General features: G+C 42.4%; 1 protein-coding gene across 3 annotated transcripts in view; it reads right to left on the bottom strand.

Moving 5' to 3' along the window:
* pcsk5b (proprotein convertase subtilisin/kexin type 5b) overlaps positions 1-16,547 on the bottom strand; it is a 121,449-nt gene extending 104,902 nt beyond the window's left edge. Inside the window, exons 1-2 of one of the 3 annotated variants that reach the window (XM_049578060.1) lie at positions 15,885-16,547; positions 8,395-8,499 (exon numbers count right to left, since the gene is read on the bottom strand). In XM_049578060.1, coding sequence (XP_049434017.1) covers positions 8,395-8,499; positions 15,885-16,064 — 285 coding nt within the window. In that variant the 5' untranslated portion in view covers positions 16,065-16,547. The remainder of the gene's footprint in view (positions 1-8,394; positions 8,500-15,884) is intronic. The other 2 variants (XM_049578062.1, XM_049578061.1) reach the window with 2 other exon arrangements.
* Positions 16,548-23,451: the final 6,904 nt, after the last annotated feature.

Genomic DNA, 23,451 nt, shown 5'->3' with positions numbered 1-23,451 from the left:
CAGGATGACCTGAAGCAGATAAATGCTATTCAACAGTTTTTCTAAAGCAATCAAGGCCAATACCATCCTTTGTTGTCCCTGCTAAGAATCACTCACTGGTAACGGCCTGCAGTTATCCACATCAACTGAGTCACGTTTGCCAATCCCTATCCAAACAAAGACAATATTGCCCTCTATTATTGCCTGTAAAACTAGCCCATGTATCATTGCCTTTGTTTCAGTGCCAATCTGCTGGCAAGCTCCGAGGCATGACGATTGGATCTGCTCCATTTTTTTAACTCCAGCTCGGTGGAGCAGAGGAATGATCTGCTAGCACCTGTACCTCTCCGCTGCCCTGCTTTTTTTTCTTTTCTCCCACTTCCAACTCCCTCTACTACCTCACTCTTTCACTTTTCTCATCTCTCTCCCTCATCTGCTCCTTTCTCGCTGTCTCTTCTTTGCTGAGGTTCAGGTCTTCTTCTCCGCAGATGCCCATTTTTCTTTGAGATTGCCTGTCTGTCTCTCTCGTTCCCATTCCAACCCCCTTCCTCCCTCCTCTCTGTCTCATTCGCTCTCTGTGTAAGGGTTTGCAGGTGGCTCTTGCTGGCTGGGTCAGTAACCAGGGGAAACTGGGGAAGAGTTCACTTCAATAGAACAAATGGGAACAAATTGATCCACTTTCACTGCTTTTTTTTTTCGAGACGCTGTTTGAGTTGCAGGCTAAAGAACTGAAAGCTGGGAGTTTTAAAAAAAGGTCAGAGGCTAGTGTAGCACAACACCCATAACAGCCTTTGGACTGACACGAGAAGCCAGTTCTTCTGAGCTGTTAAGTGCAATTCAGTGCCTCAGCCCAAACACTGCGCACAGTCGCACAACTTTTTACAGACGGCTTGAGCCCTGTGGTGCTGCTCCGGCCAGCTGTAGGTGCTCCTCTCAGGGCGTCGACTCCTTAATCGTTCATCTGTTAAACAAATTCAAGGCAAAAACAGATTGAGGAGTCTATAGCAAAATGTCCCACAAGCATCCTGGCTTTATGGAAATCCGTACCTGGGACTGTGTGGAGTCACACAGTACCTGTGAGTATGCAAATTACCCCTAAGGTCCTGACAGGTACACAAGCTCCGTCTGTGTTGTCTCCTTGATGCTGTGAGTGTCCTTGTCTTCCACACATGTTCATGAATACAGTGATCTCTAAAGGCAGTTGGATGATGAAAAAAAATCTAGGAGCCGTAGCGGATAAAAAAAATTGAGCAGACTTGTTTAAATTGTTTAATAATTGGATTTGAGCTCATTCGAGTAGTTTTACTATGTGGTGAAATATTTTCCGTATGTGGCACGACTTCTAGAAGCCTGCAACTCATAAATATCCCGAAACACTGAAATTTCATTTTGTCGTCACAGCCATTTTGCATTTCAATGTATCCCGGCGAGGATTCAGCTGCAGACCACACCTGGCTCTCAGTTTTCCTGCACATGTCTGGATAAATGACTTCAAGTAAACAAGAGTCTCGCTAAGTGAAACCGTCTGGAAACACCATGCTCCTGCAACAGAACGCCGTGGACAGAAAGCCGCGGAGGCGTTTAGTTTCTCTCTACTAATCTGTGCATAGACTTCAAAACGGCATTATAAAAGGAGGAACAACCACTGTAGTACTCTAATTGTTGTTTACAGTAAACTCGAAAAAGCTGGAAATAGATTTCAAACAAAGCCGGCCGAGTACACTTGAACTCATTTCACACCAAAATCTAACAACAGTGCAGAGCTACAAGGAAAAAGTCTGTGGCTGTCCAAATTCTCGTGTAACTCCCAGTATGAATGAGTCATGGGCGTACGTCAGCATAGCTGTGCAAGGTGCAAGTTGAGTGCTGCTGAAGACACAAAGAGAAGATTTCCTTACTAACAGGTTTGTAGATGCAGTTTTAATTGGCGCTGCAGCAGATTTCATCACTTCGCCTTTCTCAAACTGATTACGGGAACTGTGATACACAAAGGGAAGGCTACACATGAACTTCAAAGGCACATTTAAGATGTAACTGTGCATTCAGTTCCATTATAGTCATGTAATGATACCTAAAGAGTTAAAACATTTGTTCTCTAATTTTGTTCAGATGGAAAATTAAGCTTGCTGATTTAAAAATGAGAAATTACAGGGGCTCTATGCAAATTCAGGGCGTATTAGATCGTCTGGACGTGTTTCTCAACATGGAGGGGGCTGAGCCAGCAGCTCGCAGCTAACGGTGCTAACTCAATAAACAACGCTAAACAACGGTGTTAACTGGGTGGAACCAACGTGGGTGCTACACTTCCGTCCCATCACCATCTCGATATCACCAATGACTGCCATATTAACACAAGGGGTGTAACATTATGTATTGGTATTGAACCGTTCAGTATGAGGCTTTCTGTTCACTACGAATTACAAAATGATCCATTCTTTGAACTAGTCCCGTTACAACTGGAAAATAAAACATACAGCTTTAATTGTGTGAGACTTAATATTTTTAGTGCCACTGCGCTCATCAAGGCAGTCCACATCACATACCAGTCAACATGCTGTCTGCCCCTATCATTCCCAAACCAATACATTCTACACCAGTGAGACACACTGGGAGGCATGCTACGCTAAGGTAGGGTTAGTGATGCCAGTACCAGACCAGAAATAGAAGATCCTCCAGTAACCTGGTCTGGCGTTTGGAGCCACTTTGGTTTCGCTGTGAATTCAGATGATGATGAAAAAACACTACAGTATGTTGCATCTGCTTCACGACAGTAGGTTACATCAGTAGGAATACTTCAAACATGTCAACTCATTTTCGGCGACATCACCCCAATATGTCAATCGGTAAAACTAGATGAAAAAAGAAGCAACACACACACTAGAAGGTAACATTATCCCCGCAGCATTTAGGCAGCCATTCCCAACTGAACTGGGCAAAGGAAATCACTACACAGTGCTACATTTATAGCTGTGGATATGAGACGTAACTCTGTAGTGGAAAATACTGGCTTTAGGAACAGGCTTAATGCATTCGAGCCCCATAACAATATTCCTTCACGAGCCCAATGCAGCGCCCAATTCCCGCTTTGTACAAAAGACAAAAGCCCAAATGATGATATTAGTTTTGAGGTATTTAAAAATTTAAAAAACATGAAAATTTCTCTAGCATATCAGAAACAGAATTGTTTCTTTTGTTTGTATTTGTTTATAACTATTATACTACATTATATAAGGCACTGTTTTTGTTTTATAAGCTGCTAAGAAGACACTCCAGAAGATGGGTCACTCAGGTATGGCTCCATCATTATTCAAAGATCTTTCAAGATCATACATTATGATGTTAGTTTTAATAAATTAAAAATCAAGGAAATGTATTTGTCATATGAACTTCTTTGCTCTATCAAAAACGTACCATGTCGTGACACCACTGTGTTCAGACCAATGATTCACGATGAGGTGTCACCTGCAACTCAGCTGGTCAAATCGCCAGTGGCTGGTTTTAATTGTAAGGCTGGTCACCTGTTTCTACAGCTTATCTTTCAGCTTGTAGTGAAGTCTGCTGTTCAAGTCAAAATGACCTCAGATGGCGTGTTCGCTTGCTGCGGCAGGTGCCTAATGAGCACAGTGTAAAGTGGCTGCGATAAGACAGCCAGAGGGATGAACACATGCACAAACTTGAATGCGCAGCCAGACCAACTTACCCCAACAAACCACAGAGAAGCTCGGACTGCAACACACACAGAGGCCGCAGAACTTCATTCTCTGCTCAGGACACCATTACTTACATTACAATCTTTACACAGCATAGTGGTTTGCTGCCGAATCAATGCTCTGAATGTTGCATATAGAACCTTAAAAGCATTGTTTAATTATTTTGAGGTTATAAAGTTGGTTAAGCCTTCACTGCCTGCCAGGAATACTGATAAACATCTCTAACAATAAACCCGCGACAGGCTCCAAAAAATGTGCAGCTATCATAATGAAGACACACGCTCTCTCCAGGCCAGTGGCCTTGGCAGAGTCATTTAACAGCCTGGAAAAATAGCGGTCTTTGACCTGAGAGGCAAGTGACACTGCAGTTAGGCGGATGCCATAAAGCGGTAATCTGTGCTGTGCTGCATCACCATGGTAACGTGCGTGCCAGTGAGTACTGTGGATGGCAGGGTGCGCCTTTCATGGCACCGCTACACCCATCTGACTCACTCACACACACAAACACACACACTGTCATTATTACAAAACCTGATTGCAAAACATCATTAGCAGTATGCCAGACGCTGGTGCCAAACTAGCCGTCATGTTGATCCCAAACCCACAGACAGGTCGCAGATTACGCTGAAAGCATAGCGAGTCGGGGGGAAACACTGACAGCTCCATTCCTCTCCACTCCGCTTTTCCTTTATTTGGTTTCTCTAATCCATCTTCCCCTCTCTTCCCTCCTCTCTTCAGCTCCTCTTTACTCTCCTTCTGTTGTAATAGCTCCTTTTCTCTCCTTTAACCTCTCCTCTCTGATCTAGTCCTCTAAAATCTCAGTCCCTCAGCCAGCTGGCATCAGGACACAAACCTTCCTCCACCATGGCACAGTGTCAGGCCCGAGAGAGCAGGAGAACCAAAGACGGAGGGAGGGAGATGAGTACGCTGAAAGCAACAGTGATAGGGAGAGGAAAGAAAAGAGATGACAGGTAAGGACAGCAGGTGGACAAAATGAGCCAAGAGGGCCAAGAAAAGTAGAGAAAGGAAAGAGAAAACAAACAAGGAGATAGAGGACAACGAGATAAGTGGATAACAGAAGGTGACAGCCACCGTCTTATCTTGTCTTTCTGTTACGCTCACCATTTCTGTTTTCTTCCTCCCATTTCATCCTTTCTTCGTGTAATCGCATCATTATCATTTCTCAGCAGTCAGCATGCATTCATGTGCATGCACAGATACAAACAAACTTGCATGCCCTTGAATCCATTTTTTTTTTAAAAAAAGAGCAAACAAACACACACAAAGCCATTGCTGCTGGATGAAATCCCTGAACCCCCCAAAAGTCTATATTTTTCAAAACTGACATACACTGGATACTTTAAGTTTCACTGTAAAGGATCTGGGGAGTTTCATTTTGCGTTCTCAGGAACCATCCCCAGCATGCTTGATAAAGTGACTTCATCAAACAGACAGACATTGACAAGTTAAGTTTGCGTCAGACGCAAATATGACAAAAGATGTACTTGAAGTATGAGGAAGAATTAGACATTTCCACAAACAGTCTCGTCCTTGAATTCCTTTGAAGCTCTCTACTTTCTATACACATAAAACTTAACGAGACATCAGTAAAGAAAAAAGGCTTCACTGTGTACTTCTGTTGTATTCATCCTGTGTATTTTGATGAAGTGGTGTGAGATCCAGGCTTCATTAATAATGCAGCCATGGTTTGATGACCTGGTGCAATGATGAGAGCAGCACTGACAGGACAAGCATAAGGGTTTAAGTCTTGTTTGACGGGCCAGTTCATGCAAATCACACAAAAAAAAAACACTTTTCAGTGGGGCTGGGTTTTTAAAAATGTATTTTCTAAAATCACATCAATCTTTATTTGAATGATCTACTATCATTTTGTAAAATCACAAACTTGATCATTCAATATATGCCCTTTCCCAGTGCATGACCTTTAACCCCGTTAGCCCTGTATAGCTTTTGATTCTTTACACAACAAGATCTGGCCACAAAACAGACTAATGGACATCAGCTGAATCAAAACATGGTGGGAGCTGCTTCACTGAAGCCACCGCCAAGCCTAAAGACAGATGTCTGGCTGCATTTAAAAAGTGTGAAGACAGAGAAGAGCTGGACACAAGCAAAGCCATTTGTGAGATGTGCAAAATTTGAAGCGAAATATTGTGGAAATATCACAAATTTCCAAAAAACTAGAAATCACCGAGATACGCAATCTACAAAACGTCCGTTCTAGGAGAAACCCCACTGGAGTGTTTTCTGCTGTAACGTGCTCATGTTAAGTAACATTAACTTAAATGTAACTGCTTTGGCGTCAATTCTTGATATAAGCAATAATATTTTTATAATGCACTGGGTTAAATCAAGTTGGTATTGAATCGAATTGAAAATCAAACCAAATTGGTACCTTGTGAATTCGGAAACGAATCAATTTGGGAAATCAGTGTTGATACCCAGTCCTATTGTTCAGTTATCTGAATGACAGAGCTGCGCTTTGCAAGCCTGTATTTTATATTTAATTAGGCATTCCTAACCTTGGTGAAGTAGAAACCAAATCAAAGTACATGAAATTCGTGATTTTTTTCTATTCTACTAAACTCCGACATGCGGCTGTAGTATAATATGGTAACACCACTGGGGCAAAATTTCATTCTGGTTGGACAGTTGTGGCACCAATTCTGCTCATTGGTTCAGAGTTCAGGTCTGACACACGGCAAAGAACCAGGGGTGGCAAAGACCGACATTGCCCTTGAACACGCCGCAAAGACAACAGCCAACGGCAAACTGGCATATATGTTCTGTGCCTAAGTGATAGGAAATAACTCTCCACACTGGCAGACGGCATTACTCTGTATTCGTCCTAAAGAAAGGGAAACTAGGAAACCAACACAACAGATTCAAGATGCTTGTCAGGCACTTAGCACATTAACAACAAAACCTGATGTTAAAAGAAGACATTATGTTTACCGTGTACTAGTGAGAGAGTTCAATAGCAAAAAAATAGCCTTACCTCATATAACAAGTTTGTTTCAGTCACACTCCCTCTCGATTTTAGTTGTTTGTTTGCCTTCCTCACTTTTGTTTCTCAACTCATGCACTGAGCTGAACTGACAATCACAGTGATTACTCCAACCGATGAGCTCCAACGGGCTCTGACAGACTGCTTTATCTCAAACACCAATTCAACACACTGCACTGGCTGAAAAACAGCCAACAAGGGCCGACGGGGCAGAAAACACTGCAAAAACTAAGGTGTCAGCAGCTCACCGACAGCCCAACAATGGCGGACAGCCGACCATCAGTCAGGTGTGTCAGGACCCTTCGTTCTTCGTTTCGTAGGCTTTCTGTTAACTGGCATTCCTGGCACTGCGCTTTTCAAAGAGCAACACATTTGGGACAGAAAAATCTAGGATTTCCCTGAATTTTGATCCAACAGGTCAATTAATTGGGTAGCGCTTCTTTCTGGGACCCCACCCTGTCCAAATGGATATGTAGTGTCTGAATGTATTTCACAGAAACAAGATGCTGATACATGAGAAAAATACTGTGATGAAATCTTTATATGTTTTTATAAAATTCTGTTTTCAGTTACACCCATTGGCCAGTGATGATAAGTTTCCCCATACAAGTGACTATGGTGTAAAAGCATTCATTAATTTTCTGCACCCGCTTATCCTGGTACAGTGTCACGGGGGTGCTGGAGCCTATCCCAGTTGTCACTGGCCAAGACGGGGTACACCCTGGACAGGTCGCCAGACTATCACAGGGCTGCCACATAAAAACAGACAACCATTCATGTTCATATTCACACCTACGGCCAATTTAGAGTTACCAATTAACCTGCAAATCTTTGGACTGTGGGAGGAAGCCAGAAAACCGAGAGAAAACCCACGCAGACGTGAAGGAGGACATGCAAACTCTTCCTTCTCTTAACGTAACCATCAAACCTGATGCTGCTGGGTTTGTGGAAAAGCGAAGTAGCAGAATAGGTCTCACTTATTATAATTCATTTGTAGGACTATGATCAGTACTGCGTGAAATGTCGGCAAAACTTGGGTTTTCCTGCAATGCAACAGTTCCTGACCTCATGAGCACTTGGCTGCAATAACCCGTTTGTGTGCAGGTCTCATCTGCAGCAACAAGGATAGGAAAACAGAGTCAAGTGGTATGTTAAGTGTATAAGGTTACAGCAGGAGTCTGATGATGAAGTGATTCAAGTACTTGCAACGTAGAAATTATGTTTAGCGTGTAATGGATTGTTTCATCAACAAAATATACCACTGATAAACAAATGAGCACAAACATAAAGAAATCAGCAAATGGTCTAAATAAAGTATTTGTTTAAGACATGCCTGTCTGACAGTCTGCCAAAAATATGGGGATATTTGTCAAGATGTCTTAAAATTGTCTCCTGTAAGAGTGAAACTTAATTTTACACCCTGGACATAGAAGTTTTCAATAAATGACTCAAGGTCCACTTCCTCATGGCTTTCAACTTCACACATCATGGTGATCATCATAAGATGGATGTACATAGGTCATGTGATGAGTCATCTCTATAACAACTGAGCAAACTTCAGGAAAAGCTAGTATGGTTATGATTATTTTGTCAAACTATCTCCAGCACCATTTAAATGCACAAGAAACACACACTCTTTTAACTAATGTGGTTCATGAAACAGCACAACGCACTTACCTTGGGCTCCATTGAGATGAAACTATGGCGACCGCGGCTGGACAAAGTCGACCTCTTGATGGTCCGGCTATGGAAGAAGTGATAGTGGTCTTTGAGATCCCCAATCTACAAAACAAATATGCAGACTTAGGAAATGTGTTTATTCATTCCATAACCGTTCTCTCTACCTCACTGCAACTCATTAAAAAGATTTTTTTCCACACTAAAGTGTCCTAAACATTATCATGAGTAACTGCTCTGGCATTTTTATTCTCGTAGAGATGTTTGCATTCCACAGATGAAACAGATATCAGACATTACTGTGTACACATCATAAATACACATGACACTAGAGAATCCAGTCGCCAGAAGAAAATGTTGACATTGTGCATTTCTGCTCACCACAAATACGAAACATTGGCACATTTCATATGTATCATATCAACATTTCTTTGGTGATGTAGCGTGAGCTGACTTTGTCATCAGGTGGTGGAGAGGATAGTGGATAATGTGTCACCTAGGAGAGACACCTACCAGGCGAGCTGCAGACCACTGTTCAGTTATAACAAATAACAAAACTGGTTTTAATTTAGAGAGTCATTGCTGTGGTTCAAGCAGCTTTTTAGGCAACAAACATGAGTGTCTTTAAGCAACCCATCACTGCTTTTCCTGCTGGGATTGTGGCACTAAAAGCTGTTCCTATTAACCAAGACATTGCAGCGTTTCTTGCTGAAACAGTGGCATTAAAGCTGTTGTATATTACCAAGACATTGCTGCATTTCCTGACAAGATAGTGGCAGAAAAGCAGTTGTTTTTTTTACAGAGACGTCCTTGTGTTCCTGCCATGATAGTGACAGAAGAAGTGCAAGTTCTTTAGTAAGACATCGCTGCATTTCCTGCAGAGATGGTGGCATGAAAAGCAGATATTTTGTTACAAAGACGTCACTCCTTTTCCAGTGGGGATTGTGCCCCCAAAACTGGGTATTTAAGGCAAAACATGATCTTTTACTGACCATGTGGTTTATGTACCTAAACCTTATCACACACTTATCAGACATTAAGTTTCAATATATCCACTACATAATAATGTGCATGTGTAACATATCAGAAACATACAATGCCAATATTTTCTCTGGCGAGCAGGTTGAGGTAATCACAGTCATTAATCAGTAGGGTTAACTCCTGTTGTCAGTGGCTGATTGCTTTAAAGTCATTTTAGAGAAGTGCCTTCTCTTAAAGTAGTGAAGTTACAAATTTCTACGTCTACGTTTTTTTTCTGTGTTATACATCAATTTTGTTGAAGTCTTACAACCTGTCTGAGAAAAAGACAAAGAGACCTGGACTAAAAGGTGAAACATAAAGGGCAGACAAGTCAAACAAAAACAAAGAGCCACAGAGAGACACAAAGAGACAGACTGGAAGTCAGACAAATGTACAAACAGACAAAGACTTTGAGTGACAGAGAGATGAGAAGGACAGAGGATCCGCAGACAGACAATGACAGGCAGACGGCAAGCTGCTGGACGGTGATTAGTTTTAATAATTGATAAAGACCACACAATCCCTCAGATGATCAAACTGTCATGGCTGCCAAGGGTCCTGTGGTGCGTCACTGATCCATGGCTGAGCTCCACCGCCACAGAACCCATTAGATCAGCTTTCAGCTCAATGCTCATGCACGCACACACACACACACACACACACACACACACACACACACACACATTTTCCAACTTCCAGACTGATAAAATGAGGAACAATAAAGTGCCAATAGGCCTTGCTGGACCACCTTTCAGCAAACATAAACACGCAGCACACGTCAGGTGACTTGAGTAATCAGATCAAAAGGCATTCTACATACTAACAAAATGTGCTTCCATAATAGGCGGCTGCCACTTTGGATGCTTCTCATAGTGTAAACAGGTCTCAACATATCGTGCTTCCACTGCCTATTTAATCTACCCAACATCTGCCCTGCCATTAGCAGGCCACCCTTCCCTCTAGGAGTGTCAGTAAATGGGGAGCTCCTGGAAAAGCTCTACACACAGAATTAAAAGACCCTAAAGCCCAGCTCTAAACTTCTGCTGTGCTGCTCTTTTTAAAGCCATCTACAGTCTGTCGTTTGCAAGAAGCACCCGTTCATTCCAGTTACAGTGACATTTTGAGATTCACAACCTTTGTCATAGCTTCAACACCTCTTCAGGTTGTACAATACATTGGATGTGCAGTCTCTTAAAGTTTCAGTGTGAAGGATTTAGAGGGATACATGGGCAGAAATAGAATATAATGTAATATGTGTGTTTTCTGAGGTGTATAATCACCTGAAAAAAATAATTGCTGTGTTTTCATTACTTTAGAATGAGCCTTTTTTTATCTACATAGAGAGCAGGTCTTCGGAGATTAACATGTTGCACCACCATGTTTCCACTACAGTAGCCAAGAATGGACAAACCAAACACTGGCTCGAGGTGGGGTCATTTGTGTTTTCACATCAGCCACCATAGATAGTAGCCGCTCTGCAACTAGTGTGTCGGGAAAAGGCTGATTTTCTTCATATTAAAGTGCTTCATGCAGTGTGTTTCCTGGTTTACATTACCAGATTTGTTTGTTTTGGAGGAGGAGACCTCTGCAGATTATCAGCTCCCAGTAAAAACCTCCTGAATGTCTGGATCAGAAATGAGGTGGACACACATTAAGTTATCAGAAGCCCTTTTTAGATAGGAGTTGTGCAAATTTGCAGGAAAGCCCAATCAGTCTTCTTTCAGCATTGGCAGTATAAAAACAAAATCGGGGAGTGCGGCAAAATGCCGCCTACCTACTTTTGTTTATACAGAATGTGCCTTTTTCGGGGCAATGGGGGGTGCGAGCATGTAACATGTAGCTCAGCGTGTGATGTAAACAATGATGTGGGAGGGAAGCCGCGGCGAGTCAGTCCTTCGGCGATTCTCTCTTAAGTCGGCCTGTTCTTCACCTTCCCCGTCATCTGACAGTTAATGGCCTCTTAGTTTGCGAGGGCAAGGAGGGCGTGCAATTCCTTGTCTCCCCAGTTGCTCATCTTTACAGTGTCTGTCAGGTTTGTGTTTCCCTCTTGCTACTAGCTGCTCATTCCTGCTATCAGCTGTTTCCTGTTTATCCACCGCCATTGGGTCTCACGTGCGGCATCATCAACAGCCCCTCCCATTGCAGAAGGCCACCTCAGTCTTTTTAAACCAAAAGGATTACACCAATATGACTACCCTACGAGGCGGAAAACTGGGCACCTCGGATCAAGTCGCCGATCCGGCTCTGTGTGTCTAAACGCTCGCAGCTCGCTAGCAAAACGGCCTGACAGTCGCAGAAAATCTGCCAGTGCAAAAGGGGCTAGAGAAAAAAGTTGAACACACATTAGCAGGTGCTGGGCTTGCAGCCTGTCTGCAACGTGCCAAACAGCACAGGAGAAACATTGATTTGTGACATGAAACTGCTTTATTCAGTATTTTAACTATTTAAATCCCCTGGTCTGTTTGTTTTGGAGAGAAAGAGACCTCTGCATATAATTTGACTCCCGCTCAAAACCTCCTGAACAATGAACACTGAAGGAATTCTAAGCAGAAGTTTCAGCTGGTTGCAACCTGCAATCCTCACCTCAAGATGCCACTAAATCCCCCTGAATCTTCCACACTTTTCCTTTAAAGGGACACTTCCTGTAGTGCGATTTATCAGTCTAGATTGTTTTGATGCCAGCTGTCAAGCGTTGGACAGCCAACCATATCACTGCACAGAGGGAAGCGTGCATCTGCTCACAAATGAGAGGCTTGTGCTCATGACAGCTCAAGATATAAACATAAATGGCATCCTCGGCTGAGCTGTAACACAAGCTGGCAGAGGCTGCACACTTCCTTTTGTGCAGTGATACAGCTAACGGGTTTAGTTTGGTAGAAAGAAAATAGTTCCTACATGCACCTGCTCACGACAAGGTCTTACAAATGTATGTTTTGCAACTTTGAGCACCACAAGCCGAGTGCCATCTAGTTCCATTATAGGCAGACGTTGCTACGGCTGATATCTCCAACACTCAGCAACTCACACCAAAACAATCTAGATTGATAAACAGCACTATAGGTAAGAGGAAAAATATGTATTTTTGATTTGGGGTGAACTGTCCCTTTTAACTTCTGCCTTGAGTTGTTCCTGTTATAGTTATGACAGCATGTGATCAGATGCACTTGCAGGGGTTACGAAGTTTACTGAACTTTCATTCGAGAGACAACAGTGAGTCACAACTTCAGCATAACCTCTGGTTACTGGGAATTCTGTTGTAACAAATCTGAAGTACAACTACTTCCACTTCAATGATTCATGATGTGTTGCATTACTGACTTTTTTACTGGATCCATTAATTCTTCAATGTCTCTTGATACAGAGTCCTCCCAGGAATTACTCAAAGGTGATAAGACTTCTCATATGGAAATTATTCTGAGTGTGTCATTGCTGGGTCAGACTGCCAAACTTCAAGTTCAAGTTTGACCTGGATGAGTTCAGGCACGTGCTCGCTGTCCACGTTAAACAACAGCATAAAAACAGGCATTACATGAGAAGATGAGCGCTCAATGACACTTGCAAAAAAAATCTCCTGTCTACAGAAGTGTGAAAAAATTATAAAACACATGTCCTCTAACTTCTTGCTACAGATGCTGCAGTCTTGTTATGGCTACACTGCTTAAGTGACATCAAGGATAACACTGATACAATATTTATTTCACTTCACTTGTATTTGCATACAAATGTGGAAAGTTACGGTCAAACTATCACTGAAATTTTTTTAATCAGTCTTCAAGGTTCAGGCACGTCATACTGCAGAATAATCTGCTATCTCCCTTACGCCATAACCTCTACCCCAACTGGCCCAGAATAAGAATTAAAATCATCTCCTCTGGCTTCATGAACAAGCCAAAACCACTGGATGTCAGCGGATGATAAGTCTGGATAAAAATGATTGGTATGAGTGAGGTATTTGTGAGATATAAATGTTACTCTTGATACTTGAGCAAACTTTCCAGTAACAACACCCTGCTGGCCTGATGCCATTAAGGACTGATATATTAGCACAACCTGCTTAAATAACCTCATAACTTGTTATTGATGTAACCACCTCCCATCTATGTCTGGCTGCAGATCATCACCCTCCCTCTCAACAGCTCCAAGTCCTCTCCCATCTCTTCAAAGCACCAGTCTGAACAGATATCCACGTCTAGGGTCTTGTCAGCTGATTTAGACTCAATTTGGGCCACTGTCTTAGTCTGGGAAGGGGGCTCCATGGTTAAGAGGATTACCCAGAATTCCCCAACGAGGTGCTCTCTCACTCCATGCCAACTCTTTTCATCCATCCGTCCATCTATCGTCCCTTCTTCTTTTGCTCCCTCCTCCCTCCATCTCCCACTGTGTGCTTATCTTTGTCTGTTCTCCTCTTTCCACCCCTGTCAAGAAGACTATATTGTCTCTCTGTCACGTTTTCCCTACCCATCCCCCCTTTTCCTCCCTTTAACTACTACCCTTCACAACATAAAACATTTTCTCATTTAGCAGTCATGTCCCCAAATCATTCATCACAAACAGTCCGATCCTTATGAGCAGTACGAGCAAGTTTAATTGAATTGAAAAACCCTTGAAGTGTATCCCTTTGCAATCAACATGAGCATCAAACTGTAAAAAAAAGCAATGAATCATCTTACTTGATAAGTTTAATTTCATTCTTCATATACATCAGTGCAGCACTGATACAAGAGGGAGGGGGTTGATGACGGGGATGTCAAAGTTCACATTAGGAAACCAGAGTGTACTGTTATCGCTCCCATGGGAGCGGCTCTCAGCTGACCCCAAAACCAGGAAGTGAAGTAAAACTCTTGTCTATGAGGTGTCAAAGTCCAATGAACGCTCCATATTGAGATGGAAATTAGGGCGAGTGGTGGGGGTTTGAGGCGACACTGCACTCCACAGGGGAATTCCTATGGGGGGCTGGTATGGAAAGGGGGGGAGGACTCCACACATTAGTTCCCGTCAAAGAGAGGGGATAAACGAGGCCATTAAGGCCTGCTCTCTGGGGAGTATAGTGGGTGGGCGGGCTGGATAAGGCCAGGAGGAAGGGGGGGGGGGGGGGGGGGGGTTCAATAGCTGTTGACTAGGCTACCCCACAACAACCTGTCAGAATGCCCCCCTCTGTTCCACGCTGTCTTCACGTCGAACTCTAGCAAGTGCAGGCTTGAACTACCCACGTATTTCGGTCACGATACTCTTAAGTATGTGTGGGGTCCATGTTTGTGTGGCGTATTTCTTTTGCCAACAAAGGACGCAGAATTTCTCTTTAAACTTTGTCAAAACACATTTTAAAGTGACCGGTTAAACCCCTCCTCCTGGACCTGTGCAGACTCATGTTGATTGATAAAACGACAGAAAGACAAACCCAACACAACTGTTTCCCTCATCTGTGTATGTATATTTTTCATAGCAATGGTTAGGTTTTGTTTTAGACTTTGCTGAGCATTGGCCCTTGCATTTTGCCGGAAGCATCAGATCTAATGAAAACTGGAGGATCCTACACTGTTAAGGCATGCATAAATTTAGTTGCTTAAAAATGCAAACCATAAATATTGGCTTGGATTTATCTAGTGAAATATGGCATGCTTATTTGAACAATTTTTCTTGCAGTGGTGCTTCATCATTACCCAAGAAACCCAGACGAAAAACAGCTTCACTCAATTTGTGAGTACTGACAAACTGTATGGGAGCATCAAAAGAATCCATCCTGAATGTAAGCAGAGCTGATTTCTAGCAGCTGACCCAGTGGGCCTGTTATGGGCTGAGTGGAGATAACTCTCACAGGGAAAAGTGCAACAAATCTCCATCTCTTCCTCCTTGTCATGTATGTAATGTAAAACACTGCCAAGTTTTTAGATTAAAAAAGTTAATGTTGCCAAGTAAAGCTGGAGCAGTCAGGAGAGGTTTGAGTCAGACAATCCTGTATGTGAACACATGCAGTGTTAAAAAGGACCAGCACAAGAATCTGTTTGACTGTGGAGCCTTTGGTGCCAATTCCAAGACCACAAACCAAACAGCACTGGCTGTCTCACTTGTGTGTCAAAAGGACCAAGCACATGAGTGCTGTGGCTGTGAGGCTGAGGCTGATAGTGAGCTGCCTTGGCTGCAGCCCGCAAACTGAACATGATCCGCGGAAACACAGCGAGGAGGCACCTGTTGTGCCATCCTGCTCCTGGTTTTCTTTAATTGTTCCCTGCAGCTTTTCTGTCTTGAATGGAGCTATAGGAAGAGGGACTAAGATAGAACATCACAGAGAAGGTCCTTGGCTCAGGTTTGGACTTCAGACCATTGACGTTTGACTTCATAGCGTGTGTCTGCTGGTGGAGGAATAACAACCACCATGGCATGCCCGACTTTTAGGAGTTGTCAGAAACAAGAAACGAAAAAAGGCAACCACACATAAGAGGCAACTTTTGATGGAGCAATAGGCGACCTACCTGTCCCATGTTCCTATAGCCATATTTATCCGCTATCCGCTCGGCCACATCGGGTCCACCGGCTATCCTGACTGCCCAGTGGTTGGTGTAAATCCGAGCATTGCACGGCGGGGACGCAAAGCTGAGACTGAGCGCCAGGACGCATAGTAAGCTTCTTCTCCAGGCGGCGTTGCGGACCATCTTCCCCCACTTTTAACCCGACTCTTCTCCTCCTCCTCCTCCTCAGCCGACCAGGCAAACAACCAAACTTCTCTCCTCGCCGAACAAGACTCTCATAGAAATACAACTATCCGGGCAAAAACACTTAAAGAGAGAGAAAGAGAGGGAGAGAGGGGGGAAGGAACGGAGCCCCGAGGAGGAAAAAATATACCTTATCCTCAAACCTCTGCTTTCCACATGGGAGAGTTGGAAGTTTGCGTTTCGTGTGCCCTCTCTCTGTCCCTCTCTCTCTCTTTTTTCCACGGCGGAGGAGGAGGAAGTGTACGTGTCTGAGCGCCGTGCGTGTTTGCGCGCGAGTTCGTGTACGCCTGTGTGCGCGCGGAGCTCCTCGAAGCTGATTTCTCTTCTCCACGAACAACTCGGATGTTGGTCGTTCAGCTCATCGGGCTTTCATGTGGCGAAATGGCTACAGCGCCTCCCCACAAATAACTAGCTGACACTCTGGAGAGTAGAAACAACTAAAGCCGCGGGGTTTCCCTGCCGAGCTCCGCTGGGTCTTAAAGACACTCCACTTGGATCCACTGCTGACCGCCTGTCCTCCAGACACAGCGCAGGGGGGTCAAACTGGGGGCCAGGGAACCACCTGGGGGCCAGCTTCAAGGGCTTTCTCCAGGAGGGCCCCTGGGAAAGATAAAAGATAATTTACTCAAAGCTGAACAGTCTGGAAGTTATCCTTGTTAGATTATATTACAGAATTATTCTTTATTTTGAGTGTCACAATTGAACTTATAAAAGAAACTATTCTGCACTTTACATCATATGTCTGTGAGGCTACATAGCAAGGAGACCTTATAACATGACTGACACCAACATTTAAATATGGTTTAAACTGTAGATTGGCACATTTCTGCTGAGGCTGAACATTTTTTTAAAAAAATATTCAATTAAGGTTATTTTGACAGGTATTGCAACTGTGATATGATTGTAATATTAGAGGGAAAGACAATTCTAACATCATTATTCTCATTTTCATTCAAAATGGTGTGAAACAAATGTGTTTTATAAAGTTTGTAGAATACAATATGTAGGCCAGGACATCTCTACAGCACAGCAATATTTGACTTGAAGTAGTATTTTGACACACATTTTGCCTTTGGCAAATATTGTGCCACCTGTGATTTGAAAATTGTGGTAGATCATACCACATATCAGCCCCATGGGCGGAGAATGAAACAGCAGGCCCCTGGGCAAAGACATGTTTGGCTGTTTTTGTTGTTGACTCTCAACTTTTTGTAGCTGTTACTCATCTCTCTGTGGTTTTACATCCCTTTGTGGTCATTTTACATCTTCTGTAGTTGTCTTCTTTCTCTTTGTGGTCATTTTGAGTCTCTTTGTGGTTGCTTTTTGTCTCTTTGTAGTTGTTTTGCCCCTTTGTAGTCATTTTGAGTCTTTTTCTGTCTCTTTGCAGCTGATTTCTCTCTGTGGTAGTTTTATGTGTCTTTGTTGTCTTCCTGGTCAGGTTGTGTTTAATTGAGTGACATTTTGCAGGTGGAGGCCAGGGGGCTCTTGACACTTTGGGACCTGGGGTTGTGCCATGTAGGCTCAGTCAGTAATCCATCCATGTTTAGCTCTAAGTTCTACAGAGTAACTCTAACCCTGACCCTGTGTTTAACCCCAACCCTTCCTCGACCTTATTTAACCAAAATCTAACCTTATATATAATTCCAGCGTTTTAAGATGATTATGGCATCTTTCACATGTTGGGGTTTTGTTTGTAGACAATAAGACAATACCAGCAAAAAGTGGTCTATGTATTGCTTTCAAGATTCATTTTGTGTTAGCAGCTTACAGAGGAGTCCTTTTTTTTTTTTTTTTTTTTTACCCAGACAGCAGATCTGTATTCTAACCATCAACAATTGTGCACATTTTCAGTGAGTGACTCAGTTGTTTATAGGTTTACTAGAGTGTCACATTTTAATAGCTGATACAGACGGCTGCACATGAATAACAGTGGTGTTTCTCTCCTGAAAGTCCGCCAGTTAACAAGTGGATGCATTACATTTGCTCCCCTTCCCACATTTTGAAATCCGCTGTTGAATGCAAGCCTTGTCAGTCTCCTGGGCAATATTGACACAGACATACCAATGTAAAGTTGGGTAAACTATGACCTCAACCTCGGTCGTCAGCCAATGGGAGACAGCCACAGATGCTAAAAAAAACTATTATATATATATATATATACATTTAGACATTCAAAAGATGTGAAATTATTCGTCTCCCATATAACACCCAACCCTCGTTCAGTTTCGTGAGTATGATGATTCGTTTTGTTGTTGTGAGTGTCATGGTTTATGGTTGATTGTCTGGGTTGTTTACAATGAAATTAAAAAAAATTGAGTGAGTTTACCCTCAACTCACTCCCTGGACATGAGCTGAACTCCAACCACCATCACAAATGACCTCATATGCTTGGGTTATGCGTCCACCTCCGCCATGCAGGCCTTCTGCCCTTTATACCATCTTTACTGCATATCCCCCTCAATCAGTGAAGCTCTGAATGTCATGCCCCTCAACGCAGCACAGGTCACAGCTGACTAAACGCTGTCATTATGGAATGTGGCCGGTATTATCTGCAGTTGAGCCTTTCATTCAAGGCCTTTGTTGATTGATGGGTTTTTGTTTTGCAGCAGTTTCCCGGGGATGTCTCTGTGCACAGCAAAAACTCTGTTCTGCATGGGACACAAGTGAAAATCAGCATAATTGCACTAATTGCAGCCAATTTCTCGCTGAATGGACCCCGCTGTCACATCTCACAACAAGCGGGGGGACAAGAACATCTCATGGTCCCCCAGATGGAGATGAAAGGGAGTAAAGTGAGGGGGGGGGGGGCACCCAGTGATCGTTCTCCATTCAGCCGGATGGAGGGGCTTGTAATTTAAAGGAATAAAAAAGGCGAGGAGACAAAACACAGCAGAAATTGATTTGAGTATCCAAATCAAGTACCCAGGTCACGAGGCCACCTTGAGAACCAGGGCCCCCAATTTCCATTCAGGTCTAAAATGTTGCAATATCCTGTGTGACAGTCTCACAGCTCCCCGGGTTTCTCCAGGGAGTGAACCGAGTGAACCCCAACAAAACGTCTTTGTTGACATCTGAGAGCGGATCGGTCACGAGTGTCAACAAACAGTCTGAGGGGCATTCCTGTGTGCATTCCTGTGCCTCTTCAATGAAATAACAGAGTGCATCGCGTGTTTAGGCCAAACACAACTAAAAAAAAAAAAAAACTCCACACAACCCCCATGATACAACACAATGGAAGGCTCCAATAGGAAACTGCAGCCAACTGGCTTTATTCACCAAGGACACAGCTAATTTGTTCATTCAGTATCAAGCCCACCATTTCCAGAGGAGAACCTCCCACGATATTTTCGTCCCATCAAGACTGGGGCGTTATCCCCTCCTGCATTCAAGTGCATCTTCCAATTACCTATGCACCACCACTCCTCCACACCTCTAATATCTCCACCTTTACTCTTGTACTGCTTTTCAGATGTTGTGCATCTTCTTTTTTTGTTAAATCTGGACCCATTTCTTTCTTTTGCTCCTGTCTTCTGTTTGTGTTTTTTAAGTTGCCCTGTGCTGCACCTTGTCTCTACTCCTCTCCTCTTTCTTTCCTTCATGTACTTTCCTGTTCCTGTTATTTCCTAAGGCTCATCACTCTCTCTGACCCCCCTTATCGCTCACTGGGTGGGCTTCCTGGGAGTTAGGGTTGACCTTTCAACTTCACTTTGGCCTTTGACCTTGTAGCTGTAGGCTCCTGCACTTAGGCCACAATAGCACCTGCCACTCACCAACTTTCCATCCTCTCTGCTCGGCATCTCGTCCTCCAATCACCACCGTTCTCTTCTGCTCTTCACCCTCTCCTTTGTCAGCCACATACCAGTGTTATGCAGGCGACTCTGGGGGCAAACACACACTATATGTGGAGAGACATGGAAAAGGGGGAGACGGAGAGAGTGGTAAATAAAAGGCTGGTCTTCCACATCCACGAGGAATGTAAGTTCTAACCTCAATTCAGTATGGTAATTAAAACACACAGTCAAATAATGTGAGATCAGTGTGTCAGGTTTGATTATTACAAGTTTAGGCAGTGTCACGCAGAGAGTTTAGTAGGTTTGTTAAGTCTTCTTGTGTCCAATATATAACCCATGACTGTGCATTTAATCAGCACCCAGGTCAGTGTCATGCAGTATGAATATAGAAGGATATATTTTAAATAATAGGATTTATTTGCTTTGTACCTGTGAGCTGTGACCTACCTGGTCTGGCCTCCTGTGTCAAAAAAGTACTCCTGTGGGTGGTATGGACGCAGCAATAGATTTCATAAGACATAGCTATACATTACCATCTAGTGGTGACTGATAAGATTACACAGAGGAGATTGCAGTTGAATTCTGTCAGCATTTGCATATTTACATCAGTTTACACATTTACCAGGTGGAGAAGAATAGCTAACTGTATGATTTGAGTTACATTATTCACCTAACTCTACATCAGAGGTGTTAACGCGCGTCACATGACTTGGACTTGAGTCAAATTTGAATCACATATTGGATGACTTTACACTTAACTTGACAAAATCAAACAAGTATTAAATCCTGACTTGGATTTTAACTCATGTGACTTCACTTGGACTTGAGCTTTTAGACTTGAAAATACTTGATACCCTCCCTGTTTAAAGTCCCCAGAAAAAGATCACCTAATCCACTTGAGGTAGGGAGGATAAAACAAATACTCCTGCTTGGAAAGGATCTACCTTCATAGACGCAATCACTTGCAGGTGATAAGAGGCCATATATGCTGTCTTCCTCCGTTTGTTCATTTCTTTGTACAGCAGCCATGATGTAGTTTATGCCCTTTACTACTTTGATTCACCTTATAATTTCACAAATTAGTTGGTGTCTTGGTTTATTGCCAATGAGTTTGTTTTTTGGTTGCAACTCTCTCATTCAATTACCCTGCCTTCAAAGTAAAACTGCTCTGCTTTAAATGGAACCTGCTGACGGCCTCTTCTTCCTCGCTCATATCAACTCCAGTGCTTCTCACATCCCCAGATGACCCATTTTATTTGAACCAGTTCAGTTAGGTTGCAGGAAAGAACCATGTAGTACTAACATTACATTAGTAAGCGCCAGCTGGAAAGAATGACACCAAAGATGATGTTGTTTCTGTACAAAAACTATGCTGTGGTTAACAAATAAAGAATAAACAAATAAATTTAAAAAGCATTATTGATGTTTGTGTGTTTAATATATCATTACTCTGTTGTTAAAATGGCATTAAACTTGGTGCAGAGCTCGTTGTGACTTTTCGAAACTATAAGTTTAGGACTTGAGACTTACAGTACTTGTGACTTGTTATATGTCGGTGTCATGGGAGTGCACGAGATGTTCACAAATAGGTGATTTCAGCAACTTTGAATAGGAAGGAAGTCATGATGATCCAAGCAGATTTTTTTTCACTTGTCAACAGTTTCTGTGGTGTTTAACGGTCCAGCGTATAGAACTTTGGGGAACATATGATCAGGAATGGAAAATAGTGTACTATCTGTGTTTTCTGTGGTTTATAATCACCTGAATAAGCCGTTTATACCAGTGGCACCAGTGGCGTAAGGTAGTTACAACAGGCCCCAGTACATGCTACTATGACGGGCCTGATAATGTATGCAATCGTGCACATATCGTCTTGTCACATGATCAGAGACTTAACATTGGAAAACATTAACATACATACTACCCAGCAATCATTATTGCATATCTCTGTATAACAAAAAATATCAAAAATTGAACAATTATAATAGTTTATTATAGTTTATTTGGAATAAGCATATCATTTTGCGATAGATGCTACTGACTATTTTACACAAAAAGAAAAAAAAAACATGATGGAGATGGATTTGCCTTTTTCAAAGGTATGTATAGCAAATAGCGCTGTTTTCAATTTAATATAAGATTTCTTTGAAAACAGGCATATTTCCAAGGTGGCGAACACTCATAAGGGCCTATTCTCCATCCAGCACATTATTGGAGGGCCCATGCTCTCTGCCTAAATTAAAATTATTACATTGTTTGGTGTATTGTCAGTCCTGGGACTGTCTGGATGACTGAGGTGCGGATAAACAAGGCTCTCTAATTCTTGAACAGATCTAACACTCTCCTCAACACAGCTTCTCTCAAGATAGAAAACGGGGCAGAGATAAATCAAAAACAGAGCGTTATATCCCAGTTTAACTTCTTTATCAATGTAGTTCCTCATCCATTCACCTTTACTTTGCATGGCTGCATACTTGTCCCATGTCTATACATGTGATTGGGTTGAGTTATTGTAGGAATTCAGCAAAATCACATTCCTAAACCATCCTCTTTCACCTTTTCATATTTAAACTAAAACTTTGTGCTGTGCTGATTCATGAGCCAAGGAACGAATTAATTCATTATAATGATTTTAGAGTAAGTTTTATTTATTTATTAATAACACCACAGAATATGTATTTCATGGGTAAAGGAGGTGTCTAATGATGGAGCCACCTGTGTCTCACTCAAGCTGGGTCACCATATGGCCAACTGGCTAAAAAGACTATTACAGAGAGCACAGTTATGGCAGCCAGATTACAGAACATGTTCATTTCAGTTGCAGGAAACTATTCTTTGTTTTTTTTTACTACTGGAAAAAAAAGGTTTAGATTTTAAATAAGACTGTTATTCAATTACTGATCTGTAGTGGTACAAATTAAATGATATTGCTTGATTGCAATCCTATTTCCTTGCATTTATCTTATCCTACAAATCAAGAAGACAATCAAGAAGTTTTAAGTACAACCCCACAACTATCAGATTACCTTGAGATCAAATCTGTGGGTAAAGAATATACAGTAGATTTACTGTTAGTCAACACAGACCAGTAGGAACGGGGCAATCAATGCAACTTTTTCATCAATATACACCCATTTGGAATTTAATTTTGTTTTTCATGTCATTATTGCAATAAATTACATCAAACACAAGGAAGAGCTCATCCTCTGCTACCTGACAACCTTGAGTTTGTACCGGTAATTACTAATTTATCAATCGCAGGGACTGAAAGAGTGACGTTTTGTCAGCAGCAACAGAAAAATTAGTCGCAGATTTGGTTAGAGTGCATTTTACTCTTTTAAATTTTGAATAGGAATTATGAAATGAAAATAACTTTCAGGTGCCTCCGATTGTGCATGATGATTTTCATGATCTTAATTACAGTAATGACTGACGTGTGCATAGAAAAAGTTTGGCTGACTATAAAAAAAGTTTTATATAACCACAGGTACCTGTAGCAATTACTTTCATGTAGCCATATAGGTGCAATACAGTAA

Source organism: Epinephelus fuscoguttatus, linkage group LG6 (genome assembly GCF_011397635.1).
Source record: "Epinephelus fuscoguttatus linkage group LG6, E.fuscoguttatus.final_Chr_v1".
NCBI lineage: Eukaryota > Metazoa > Chordata > Actinopteri > Perciformes > Serranidae > Epinephelus > Epinephelus fuscoguttatus.
This window is presented reverse-complemented; position numbering and strand designations above follow the sequence as displayed.